General features: G+C 45.5%; 1 protein-coding gene across 1 annotated transcript in view; it reads left to right on the forward strand.

Annotated features, from left to right (window-relative positions):
* Positions 1-12,669, forward strand: part of Snap47 (synaptosome associated protein 47) — a 66,962-nt gene that overhangs the window by 8,801 nt on the left and 45,492 nt on the right. Inside the window, exon 2 of the mRNA XM_026379955.2 lies at positions 8,111-8,654. Coding sequence (XP_026235740.1) covers positions 8,155-8,654 — 500 coding nt within the window. The 5' untranslated portion in view covers positions 8,111-8,154. The remainder of the gene's footprint in view (positions 1-8,110; positions 8,655-12,669) is intronic.

The raw sequence follows: 12,669 nt of genomic DNA on the forward strand, positions 1-12,669 counted from the left end.
GTAATTATTCACTTTCCATAATGTGTGTAGCAGTGTGATTGAATGAAATATATATTTTTTCTGTTTTCTGGCAGTCAACTCCTAAGAAACTTGGGAATCTCTGAAATGATAAAGTATTTTTGTCTGCTGAAGAGCCCCCGCTGGCCAGCAGCCCCAGGTAGCTTCAGGATGGGACTCATCACTGAAAGACCAACCACAGGTTCCAGGTTGGGAATTTCAGCCCCATCCCTAGCCTCCAGGGAAGGGAGAGGAGCTGAAGGTTGATTTGATTAGCAATGGCCAGTGATTTAATCTATGAAGCCCATGGAATGAAACTTCCATGAAAACCCAAAAGTACAGGATTCTGAGAGCTTCCTGGTAGGTAAATGTGGGGAGGTTCCTGGAGGGTGGTACCCAGGGAGGGCATGGAGGCCTCTTTCCCACACCTTACACAAGTGTTTCCCAGAGTTCATTGAACCACTTGAGCAAGCTGATCAAACCCAGGGAGAGGGTTATAGAATTCTGATCTATAGCTGGGGGTCAGAGCACAGGTTAAGGCAGCCTGGGCTGGCAATTGACATGAAATGGGGACCATCTTAGGAAACTGAGTCCTCAACCTGTGGGATCTGATCCTGTCTCAAGCAGGGCAGTGTCAGAATTGAGTTGGGTTAGAGAACCGTCCACTTTAGAACTGATAGCTAGATGGGGTGTGGGGGAAAACCCACTGTACATGTGGTGTCAGAAGTGATCTTTGTTGAGTATAGTAGGAGGAACCCAATGTGAGTTTGTTTTTTTTTTTTCCCTGCATGTACCCAGGCATTGAACCATTTAATGAGCCATGATCACCCCATCCCCACATGTATGGGTGTGACCAGGTAGTAAGGAGCCCCTTTCAGTGAAACAACAGGGCAAGGTCATCCTCAGGGGCCAACTGGCACTCAAGCATGGAGCTCTTCACCTTTGGTGCTTTTCTTAGACTTTGAGGACATGGCTGAGTTGAAGTAGCTCAACCTCCTCTAATTTTGAGAAGTGGTGCCACTGGCTTATGGAGGGTGACACTCGTGACCTTTGCCTGTGCTGTGGCCACTGTACTTACTGGGGTACATGCAGGTTGTTTATAGCACTAAATGTTTCAGCACCTGCCCCTGCCCACTTTTAATATGAGATTGAAAAATTCAGGTGCTTTACCACTGAGCTACATCTCTAGCATTTTTTATTTTGAGATAGGGTCTCACTGAGTGGCTGAGGCTGACTTTGTTGTTTGTTTTGCTCAGGACCATTTTTGCTATTCTGCAATCTTTCTGCCATAGCCTTCTGAATTGCTGGGATAACAGGCGTGTGCCACTGGGTCTGGCTGCTCCTGTCTCTTGAGTCACTACAGTGGAGGTTCCAGTGGAGTTCCAGTGGAGTTCCAGTGGAGGGTTCCAGTGTATGTTTCCAAATTCAGGGACCTGTTGCCTAGGATTCACTGTGATTTATCCATGTGTTGGGAGATACTAAGACATTGGAAAGGCTTGTCCTGTTGGAGAACTTTTGTGTGGACCTGGAGTATGCTGGGAACTGTGGGGAGGGTGGTCCTGCTAGAGGCACTTCTTCCTCAGATTCAAGACTACTTTCTATACAGAAAGAAAAGATGTCTTCTATAACTGAGAAAATTTCCTCAGTGTTCGTGACATCAGGTTGTTAACTTCCTGGCTTTCTTAGGGTAAGAGTAAAAGTATTTTGTTTATTTTTAATGAGGAGGTTCCCTTTGGTATGGCTAAGGACAGGTTCTTAGGAGGCCTAGCTTAGGATCCCTGTAGGACCAAGGTCCCATCTCTGATCTGGGATTATTTCTAAGGTTTCTTCAACCCTGATAACTGTGTTTCTTTTAAGACTCATTTTATTTTTTGATGATGACAAAAATCTAGTACATCAGCTTTTTTTTGCAGTGTGTCCTGATTTCAGGAATTAGTAACTGGTAGAGCTGTGTTCTGGTACTTTGCTCATATCTGGGAAATATGGCTAAGAGAAAGCCTAGGATGAATTGTATTACCAGAGAAGTTGAATTTATTTAAGAGCAGACTTTTTGGAATTTTCATTTAGCTCTAACCTGGCCCCTCAATTTTGTGTATGTTGAGCATGCCATTATGTAAAGTTTGCCTTCTTCCTGTTCTCATCTTCATCATCATGTTTGTTTGTTTCTGTGGCTACCTGTTGTCTGAGGCCAACTCTGATCACGTGGTAAAAATGAAAGCCAGGTGGCAGGTTCTGGGTATGGTGATGCCCTACCAGTCATAGAGAATTCAGGACACAGTGACAGTCTCCTCAGACCCCTAACTGACCAGCTGCTGTGTCACTCTGATTTGTTCAGCTTGTCTTGTACAGTACTTGATGGAGACTGCTGTCAGTGGGACTCCAAGCACAGGAGGTGGCCACTCAGCAGGATGAACCTTAGCAATGCCCCAGAATCCCAGATGCACAAATGTGGCAAACCATGAGTGCCTGTCATAAAGAAGTCACTGAACAAGGACTCAGAATAGAATATGGTTTTCATTCTCCAAAGCTTCCAGTCAAACAAATCAGAGGTACCAAATCATGTCCCAAGCGCATTAAGCCTCTGCAACACCCCTTCCCCCCCCCCCCCCCCGTGGGAAGGAAGAGAGGGGAGAGGGTTAGGGTCAGGGAGAGGAGAGGGCCAGGTGGCTCTTCTCACCTTGGGCAGAACACTGTGGTTGCATCGGGGGTGGGGAAGTGGGGTACTTCTGCAAGCTTATGTTGAGAATTGGCTTTGCATACATGGATTAATTTCAGGGTTCTCTATTCTGTTCCAAAGGTATGAGTGTCATTTTTATGCCATGCTTTGGTTACTATGGCTTTGTAATATGATTTTACTTTTGTTTTTTGTTTTTCCAGTACTAGGGATTGAACCTACGGCTTGCCACGTGCTAGGCAAATACTCTACCATTGAGCTACATCCCCAATCCTTGTAGAATATGTTTCGAAGTCAGACATTATGATGCCTCTAGCTTTATTGTTTGTTTTGCTCATTTTCACTATTCTGGGTCTTCTATGGTTCCATATGAATTTTAGGATTGTTTTTCTACTTCTGTGAAGAATACCTTTGGCATTTTTGTGGAGACTACATTGAACTTATAGGTCACTTTGGGTAGTATAAGCATTTTAATAATATCCTTCCAACCCATGAACACATAGTATCTTCCCTTTTGTGTATGTCCTCTATAATTTCTTTTAGCAGTATCTGTTAGAAATATCGGGTGCTGTGAGGAATCAAACACGTGCTCAGAATTAACTCAGCAAAGCAAACTTTACTTCTGTAGAAGGATGTGCTACCAAAAAAATCTGGCAAGCAAGAACACACAGATTGGGTACAACTAGCATTTTACCCCTAGTGTACAAAGTCCCTCCCCGAGTTCCTCACTGGCTGAGTACAATGGGATGTACAGTCTTTCCCAATGTCACTTAAGTTTTACTGTTTCCTATTGGGTCATTTAAAGAAATCTACTTTTAGCTGTTCCTACCCCCTTTGTTCTCCTGTGGTGGGAAGGCCTTCTTGGGGTGCATGCATTCTAACATGTGTATAGCTTTTACTTCTTTACCTAAGTTACTATTTCTATTTTTTTTTTTTTGTACAGGGGATTTAACCCAGAGGCACTTAACCACTGAGACATGTCCCCAACCCCTTTTATTTTTTATTTTGAGGCGGTCTTGCCAAGTTGTTTAAGGCCTCACTAAGTTGCTGAGGCTGGCTTTGAACTTCTGATCCTTCCACCTCAGCCTCATGAATTGCTGGTACTATAGGTATGAACCACCATGCCTGGCCCTAAATTACTATTTCTTAACAGAGATTTCTGTCTCTGTTAGTTAGACTGACCCCTTCCCCCACCTTCTGTTTGGCAAGAGACTATGCAGGTGCATAGACTTTGGATCTGCCATATCCATAGGTGTGGTGCTATTATGTGTCTTTGCATTCTGCTTTCTTTCCCCTCTGGCTGCCTTTCTTAATCCCAGTTTTACATTTAAGGCTAAATATTATTCTGAAAGTGGACCACTAGACTTTCTATTTCTCACAATGTCTGATAATTTTCTTTGTAGAGATCTTTGACTTCCTTTGTTACAGTTATCCCCAATTCATCCTTGTCTTATAAGTATTATGAATGAGATTGCTCTCTTGATTTCTTTTTCAGCAATCTTGTTGTCAGAATGTAAAATGTTACTGATTTTTGTATGTGGACTTTGTGTTTTGAAACTTTACTGAATTTGTTTATCAGTTCTAACAGCTTTTTGATATGGTCATTAGGGTTTTGTTTGGAGATCTAACCCAGTGCCCAACACATGCAAGGCAAGTGCTCTCCCACTGAGCTAAACCTGTAAACATAGGGTTTTCTTTCTTACTTGCCTCCCCTTTTGTTTGTTTGTTTTTATATTTGGGTATTGAACCCAGGGGTACTTATCCTCTGATCCATGTCCCCAGTCCTTTTTATTTTTTATTGTGAGACAGGATCTTACTAAGTTGCCTAGAACCTTGCTAAATTGCAGAGGCTGGTGTCAAACTTGGGATCCTCCTGCCTCAGTCTCCCAAGTCACTGGGATTACAGGTGTGTACCACTGTACTTGGCAGACCTGGGGTTCTACACTAATTCATATCATCTGCGAACATAACTGGACTTCCTTCCTTCCAATTTGAATGCCTTTTTTCTCTTCCCTAATTGCTTTTGCTGACCCTCTAGTACTGTATTGAGTAAGAGTAGTGATGGTGGACATCCTTGTCTTATTCCAGATCTTAGAAGAAACGGTTTCAGTTTTTTTCCTAGTCAGTATAATATTGGCTGTGGATTTTTATATATGACCTTAGTAGTCTGAGATGTGTTCCTTCTGTACCTACTTTGTTGAGTCTTTATCAGGAGGGGAGTTGGATCTTTTTGAGTGCCTTTTCTGTATTTTTAATTGTCGTATGGTTTCTGTACTTTATTGTTGGTGTGCTGGGTAATGCTTATTGATTTATAAGTGTCAGACCATCTTTGTACCTCTGGGATGAGTCCCTTTCATCATGGTGTATGATCTTTTTTCATGTGCTGTTGGATTTGGGTTTCTAGTGATTTATTGAGAATTTTTGTATTCATATTCATCCAGGACATTAGTCTATATTTTTCTTTTTTAATTGTATTTTTGTCTGGTTTTGGTAACAGGGTAATGCTGGTTTCATAAAAGAAAAAAAATTAGCAGAGTTTCCTCTTTTTCAGCTTTTGGAATAGTTTAAGAAAAATTGGAGCCAGGTGTGGTAGCACACACCTATAATCCCAGTGACTTGGGAGGCTGAGGCAGGAGGCTCACAAATTCAAGGCCAACAACTTAGTGAGGCCCTAAGCAACTTAGCAAGACCCTGTCTCAAAATAAAAAAAATAAATAAAATAAAAAGGGCTGAGAATATGGCTCAGTGGTCCAGTGCTTCTGGATTAAATCTCAGACAGACAGACAGACAGACAGACAGACACACACACACAAGCAAGAAAAAGAAAAATATTTAAAATTTTACCTTTTAATTTCTTCAGTTACCTATTGTTCATTTGGGAGCATGTTCATTTTCCATGTATCTGTACATTTTCCACTTTTTTTTTTTTTTTTGTACCAGGGATTGAATCCAGGGGCACTCAACCAGTGAGCCACATCCCTAGCACTTTTTTAATATTTTATTTTGAGACAGGGTCTTGCTAAATTGCTTAGGGCCTTGCTAAGTTGCTGAGGCTGCTTTGGACTCAGGATCCTTCTGCCTCAGCCTCCCAAGTTCTTGGGATTACAGATGTGTGACACTGTACCCGTCTTGTCTCTTTTTATAGTTGTTTATTTTAGATCTGCTTTATCTGACACTACTGTAGCTATTCTTGCTTATTTTACTTTCTATTTGCAAGGTTTATGTTTTTACAGTATTTCACTTTCAGTCTGTATCTTTACCAATGAAGTGAGTTTTTTATATAGTTGGGTTTTGTTTTCTTCGGGTTTTTGTTATTGTTGTTTTTATTATGTTAGGGATTGAACCCAGGGCCTTACGCATGTGAGGCAAGTACTGTACCAACTGAGCTATATCCCCAGCCCCTTGAGTTTTATTTTTGTTTGGTATTAGGGATTTGAACCCAGAGATGCACTACCACTGAGCTGCATCCCCAGCCCTTTTTATTTTTCATTTTGAGACAGGGTCTCACTGAATAACTAAGGACCTTTCGAAGTTGCTGAGACTGACTTCGAACTGCAGTCTTCCTGCCTCACCTCCTGAGTCACTGGGATTACAGGTGTGTGCCATCACATCCAGCTGTGGGGAGATCTTCCCGGTTCCCACTGGGAGAGGCTAGGCAAGGCAGGGAGATATGGTACTTGTAGCCTGTCTCCTGGGACTGCAGGACGCTGTGGGTCTGTCTTTTACCTCTTGACACTCATAGGCTTAAGGCTTTTAGTGGCATCAGACTGGTGGTCAGACCTTCAGGCAAATGGCGCCTTGCAGTGGCTGTTGTAGCAGCCTGGGTCCTGGGCTCGGAGAGGGCCAATGTGAGTTCCTTCTTTGGAGTAAAGCAGTTGCTTGGACCTCAGCCAGGCCCCCCAGCTGGTGGAAAGCCTATGAGGTCTGTGGAACTCTGCAGTTAGCACTGTAGAGCTGCTGCTGCTGCTGTTCTTTTTCTACCTACCTTTTCCAGGGAGCTGGAGTTGATGCTGCTCTACGCTTTGTTCCTTTCCCTGTGCTGTCTCTGACTCTCCCTTGCTGATTTCCAGAGTTCTCCCTTAGTCACACTCCTCAGATACAGTCTTGGCTTTGCTGCCTTGATTCTCTTCTGTGGCAGAGGTGAGTTCAGGGCATCTGCACTCAGCCATGGTGTGTCTCCCTCTGCTCCGAGACCTGAATGTCCAGCCACAACCAGTGAGCTGTTGTCTTGGTTCTTCCTGTCCTGGTGGTGTGTGCAGACACATGTGGGAGGAGCAGTGTCATGACCAGGCAGGCAGGCAGACACAGGGGGACAGTGAGGTGCCGAGAAAAAGTAAAACAGGCAAAGATACATCCAGAGATGGAGGGAGAGACAGAGTAAGAAAGACAGTGAGAGACAGAGATTCAGACAGGATGGTGGGGAGAGTGAGAGTGAGACAGGGAGAGCGGGAGGGAGAGGGAGAAAAGATACCACATTGATGTTGACCACTATCTACTTGGAAGAGGGCTCTAAACTCACGGTAGAACCTTGTACAAGTCCTCATCCTTTCTTCACTTATATTCTGTATCTGTCCCCCTGTGTCTGCCTGCCTGCCTGGTCATGAGCAAGCTGAACCACGTGCTTTATGAGGGTTGATTCAAACCTGTCGTCCATGGCATGTCAGAGTGCCTTGATAAGTGTAAATGTAAACATAAAAACGCAGATGGTGCACCATCACTGCTTGTGGCTCATAAAGTTATGTGTGTCATAAACATGTACATGTGCACCTGACTCCATAGTTATGCAGAACACTGTGAAATTAGAGTCCAAGACTGGAATGTTTGTCTACAGCATTGTTTACTCTGCGATTAAATACATGTAAACCTGGGCATGTGACACATCTGTAATCCCATCTACTTGGGGGCTGAGGCAGGAGGATTACAAGTTTGCTCTTAACAAGATCTTCTCTAAAAATAAAAAGGGATGAGTATATCTTAGCAGTAGAGCACCCCTGGATTTCATCTACAGTACCAAAAATAAATAAATGTGTGTGTGTAGGTTTCAAGGGGACTCTGTGTGAATCTTACTTGAGTGTGCTATGATGAGGACATCATTGCCATAATGGCATGTCTGTCTGGCCCAAGGAGTGAGGCCCAGGCCCTGGGGCATGCCTCTGGTGGTCGTCCTTCTCAGGGCTTGCCCAGGTGGGATGGGGCAGAGGGACTCAGGTTGGGGTGACAGGGGAGATACATACAGGTCTGGGCCTGGCAGCCCTGGCTCTCCTCTCATCCCTCTCTACCCCATCTTTGCCTCCTTTGCTTGCCACGGGGAGGCTTTGGCTTTACCCTGGTGCTGCTTTCAGGCTGCTCCTACCAGTTATTTCCTCAGGTCCCTAGTCTAAGGGTGTTGCGTCCATTCCTAGCCTCACCTGCCCACTGAATATGTTTCTTCTCCCTCAGAGCAGACATTGTGGCCTTGGTGTGGCACAGTAGACCCAGGACAGATGAGTGGTGATGTTTGCATCTACTCCTGGCCCTGCTCCTACTACTTGGATCTTGAGAAGCGATGGGTCCCTGGGAAACTGTCCTTGCTGCCTTGCTCACTCAAGTTCACAACAGACAGAGCTGGAGAGGTTCTCGTGGGCTTGCCCCTTTCCAGCATTGTTGAGATCAGGAAGGAAGCATCACATTTTATCTTCAGTGCCATCACTGTCCTGGAGAAGGGCCACCTCAAGCACTGGTTTGGCTCCTTGCGTCCCAGCCGCAATGCTGTCTTCAACATCATCGAGCACTTCTGGAGGGAACTGCTCTTGTCCCCGCCAGGTGCTGCTGCTGGGGTGACGCCTTCCCCCACAACCAGGGGGCAGGAGTTGACAGGATTGATGGCAAGTTCCCAGAGGCGCCTGGAAGATACAGCAAAGGTCCTTCACCACCAGGGTGAGCAACTGGATAGTGTCATGAAGGACCTGGAGAAGATGGACTCAGACCTGGACGTGGCCGATAGGTAGGTGAACCTGAGACTGCTCTGCCTCCCCCGTGAGGAGGGCACTTCCCTACTGCAGTCCAGTTATGTGATACACCCAGCATCTGGAGGTGGGGCTGTGTACCTGGTATAGGGCACATCCCAGAGAGCTGCACGTGTTGAGAGGCTGTGCTCTGAATAAGGTTTCCTTGGGTCACCTCGGGCCCCTAGCAGTTCGAAGAGGTACAGTGAGGAGAATGTCCTCTGATGACTGTGTGAGTGACTCCTGTCCCTACAGTGCAAGCTGGCTCCTGTGTGGAGACCATGCATGTCCTGGTGTCTTGGGTCATAGGTGCAGTGAGGCCGGCATCCTCTACGACTGCACACAGGTGTGTTGCTCTTCTGACCTCAGGTCACTGAGGCGCAGGGAGGTCTGTGTCTTTTCCTGCTGTGATCTGTGTTGTGATATGTCGTGGTCTCTTTTTTAAAATGTGTTTTACCTAGTCTCTCATTGAGCTTACAGTTCATCCCCAGGGTTTGGCGTTTTCCTATTGTCTCTGGTAATTTCTCACCCTGTTTTTAAACACAGGTGCCCGTGTCACTCCCACTCTGTGGGTGTTTGTCCTCTCTTACTAGTTTCTATATGTTTCCTCTTTATTCTGCTTTGTGCTTTTGTTTTCATTCTACTTTATATTTCTTTTTTCCCTCTTCCTCTTCTAGTTTTGTATTTTAATTTCTTTTCTTTTTGTTTTTCTTTCTTTTTGGTACTAGGGATTGAATTCAGAGACACTTTACCACTGAGCCATATTTTCAGCCCTTTCTATTTTCTATTTTAATATAGGGCCTCACTAAGTTGCTTAGACCTCGCTAAGTCACTAAGGTCATGGTTTGGATGTGAGATGTCCCCCAGAAGCTCACATGAGACAATGCAAGAAGGTTCAGAGGAGAAATGACTGGGTTGTGAGGTCTTAACCCAATCAGTGAGTTAACCCCCAGTGGGGATTAGCTGTGTGGTAACTGAGGTGGTGGGAGTGGCTGAAGGAGGTGGGGCACTGGGCACGTGATTTTGGGTATATATTTTGTATCTGGGGAGTGGATTCTTTCTCTCTGCTTTGTGATCACCATGGGAGCTGCTTCTTTCTGCCACATTCTTTGGCCATGATGGTCAGCTTCACCTTGATCCCCAAGGAATAGAGCTGGTCTTCTGTGGACTGAGACCTCTGAAACTGTAAGACACTTTAAAATAAACTTTTCTCCTTTAACAATTGTTCTGGTTGGATCCTTTAGTCACAGCAGCAAAAAAACTGACTGAAATACTGGGCTGGCCTCGAATTGCAATCCTCATGCCTAAGCCTTATGAGTCTCTGGGGGATTATAAGTATGTGCCACTACACCTGGCTCTGTATTTTAATTTCTAGGAATTTTTGTTTTGCAATATTGTTCCTACCTATTATATCCCAGATCCTATCTTAGCAGTTTCAGTTGTCTTTTTTGCTTTTTTTTTTTAAATGTCTGATTTCTCCTATTTGTTCTTTCTGTGAGATCTTTTTTTCTCTATGTGTTTCTCAGAAGCATCCCTGTCCCATTATCCCTGTGTGGATGGGCTACCAGGGCTTGGCTGCACCTGGGACCTAACATCTGAGCCCTCTTGGGTCCTGCCCAGTGTGGACTATATTGCTTTCTTCTCCCTATCAGAGTCCACCCAGGTGGCCATGTCTGGGAATGGTGGACCCAGTTCTCTTATCGTCCCAAACAGAGTGTCTCACGGTGGGTGCCCAGGTGGGGCCCAGTGTCATTGTGCTTCCCCAGTTCTGCCTCCCACCTGGGCTGTCACTGGCCCCATTCTACTCCTGCTTTCCAGGCCCCATTTCCTTTTTAGCAGCGAGGTTGTTTTTTCAGCCTAACCCTGTGAATGGCTTGCAGTTCACCTCCCTGATCTGTCTAGCCAGCCTGTCCCCCATTTCCTTATTCTTGTGCTGTTGTCTCTTTCCTTCATCCTTTTGGATGTTTTGTGTTTTCAGTTTGCCATCTTTGACCAGTTCCCCAGGTATTCTCCCTAAAGGTGAGTCCTTGAAAATATTCTTTTTTTATCATATCAGTTCAGACTTTTTAAAAATTTCTGTGTATTTTTCAAAAATTAGTTTTGAAATCTGATTTTTGTAACAACAGTAGTGCTCCTTATCTATGGTTTTATGTCCTCAGTTTGTTACCCACTGTCAAATATAGTCCAAAGATTTTGAATGTAAAATTCTCAAAATAGTTCATAAATTGTAACTTGTGCACTCTGCTGAGTAGCATGATGAAATCTCACACCTTTCTGCCCTGTCACTCCCAGAGTGTGAATCACCCATTCAGCATATTCGCACTATCCTACTCTTAGTTCCTAGTAGCAGTCTTGGTTATCAGACCTGCTTGTGTTTGAGTAACGTTTGTTTTACTTAATGAAGGTCCCAAAGTGCAGGGGTAGTGATGCTGGCAGTTCAGGTATGCCAAAGAGAAGCCGTGAAGTGCTTTTTCATCCATGCACGGTGACCTACAATCCTGCCTCTACTGTTTTGTACTACCCACAGCTTTAGGAGTACCCTGGGGGTCTGAGGATGTGTCCCCTGCAGATGAAGGGACTGTAGAGTGCTCAGTTTCCCTCATCCCACTCTTGGATGTGGCAGCCTTTGCCATACAGATTCATACCTGGAGAGGGTTTGGGCATAAGTCTGTGCCCATCATGGGTGGTTGGACTGCAATCATGTCATCCCCACTCACCAAGCCAGAGAGATTCCTTTAATCAGACAGTGCTGTGGAGGATGGGCATGTGCCGTGCTCACCCCCAAAACAGGGAGACAGCAAAGTGCATAGAGCAAATATTTTCTTAGTTTTTCCCCATTTTCTTATTTGGGGCTCTCTAGAAAACAACAGATACAAAGTCTTCTGGAGGCCCAGGGAGAGTCTCAATTGAATCCTAGGACCTTTGCTGGTCTCTTCTTTCCCAAAGAAGGCTGGGCTCTGCCCTGTTCCTGTCCTCCAGTGACTGGAGAAGGCCCACCCCACACTGTGGGGCATCATGTGCTTTCCTCAGAGTCTACAAGTTTAAGTGTCAGTCTCATCCAGACCTCCAGAATCCTGTCTCGGGAACCTCCAGAGTTGCACTTGACCAAATGCCTGGGTATTGTGGCCCAGCCAGATGGGTGTTCACATGGCTCAGGCATGACATCCACCTCAGGCCGGCGAATAGGCCTATGACCATGGGTCAGCTCTCTGTCCCCCAGCCCAAGGAGCCCAGAGTCCCCTAGTCGTGGAGCTCCTGTTGGCCCCAGCTCACTGTGGGCATGCCAGAGGCTTCCCTGAGGAAGGTGGGGAGGAGTGGTGCCTGAGGATATTGGCCCTGGCTGGTGAGCGTCGCTCATGTCTCTCCTCAGAGCCCCTCATCATCACAAGCCAGAGACGTGTGCACAGAGAAGATTCTTGCTATCTTTGGGACATCACCATATTTCAGTTTCCTAAATGAAACAACTTCAAATGAAATAGATGTTTGAGAGTGGCCATCTTCATCTGTTCTTGACATCTTCAGCTGTCTTGCACATGTGGCCTTCACTTCTCTTTTTTTGGGGGGGTGATGTGGGTACCAGGGATTGACCTCAGGGGCACTTGCCCACTGAGCTACATCCCAGCCCTATTTTGTATTTTATTTAGTGACAGGATCTCACTGAGTTGCTTAGCACCTTTCTTTTGTTGAGGCTGGCTTTGAACTCGTGAGCTTCCTGCATCTGCCTCCCAGCTGCTGGGATGACAGGCGTGGGCCACTGTGCCCGCTGGCATTCACTTCTCTTCAGGTTGGCCATATCATCAATGTCACTCAAGAACAGTGAATGCTGGGTATGGTGGTGCACACCCGTAACCCTAGCAGCTCCAGAGGCCGAGATGGGAGGATCGTGAATTCAAAGCCAGACTCAGCAATTTAGCAAGGCCCTAAGCAACTCAGTGAGACCCTGTCGCTAAAATAAAATACAAGTAGGGCTGGGGATGTGACTCAGTGGTCCAGTGCCCCTGAGTTTAATCCCCA

This window comes from Urocitellus parryii, chromosome 1, assembly GCF_045843805.1.
Source record: "Urocitellus parryii isolate mUroPar1 chromosome 1, mUroPar1.hap1, whole genome shotgun sequence".
Taxonomy (NCBI): domain Eukaryota; kingdom Metazoa; phylum Chordata; class Mammalia; order Rodentia; family Sciuridae; genus Urocitellus; species Urocitellus parryii.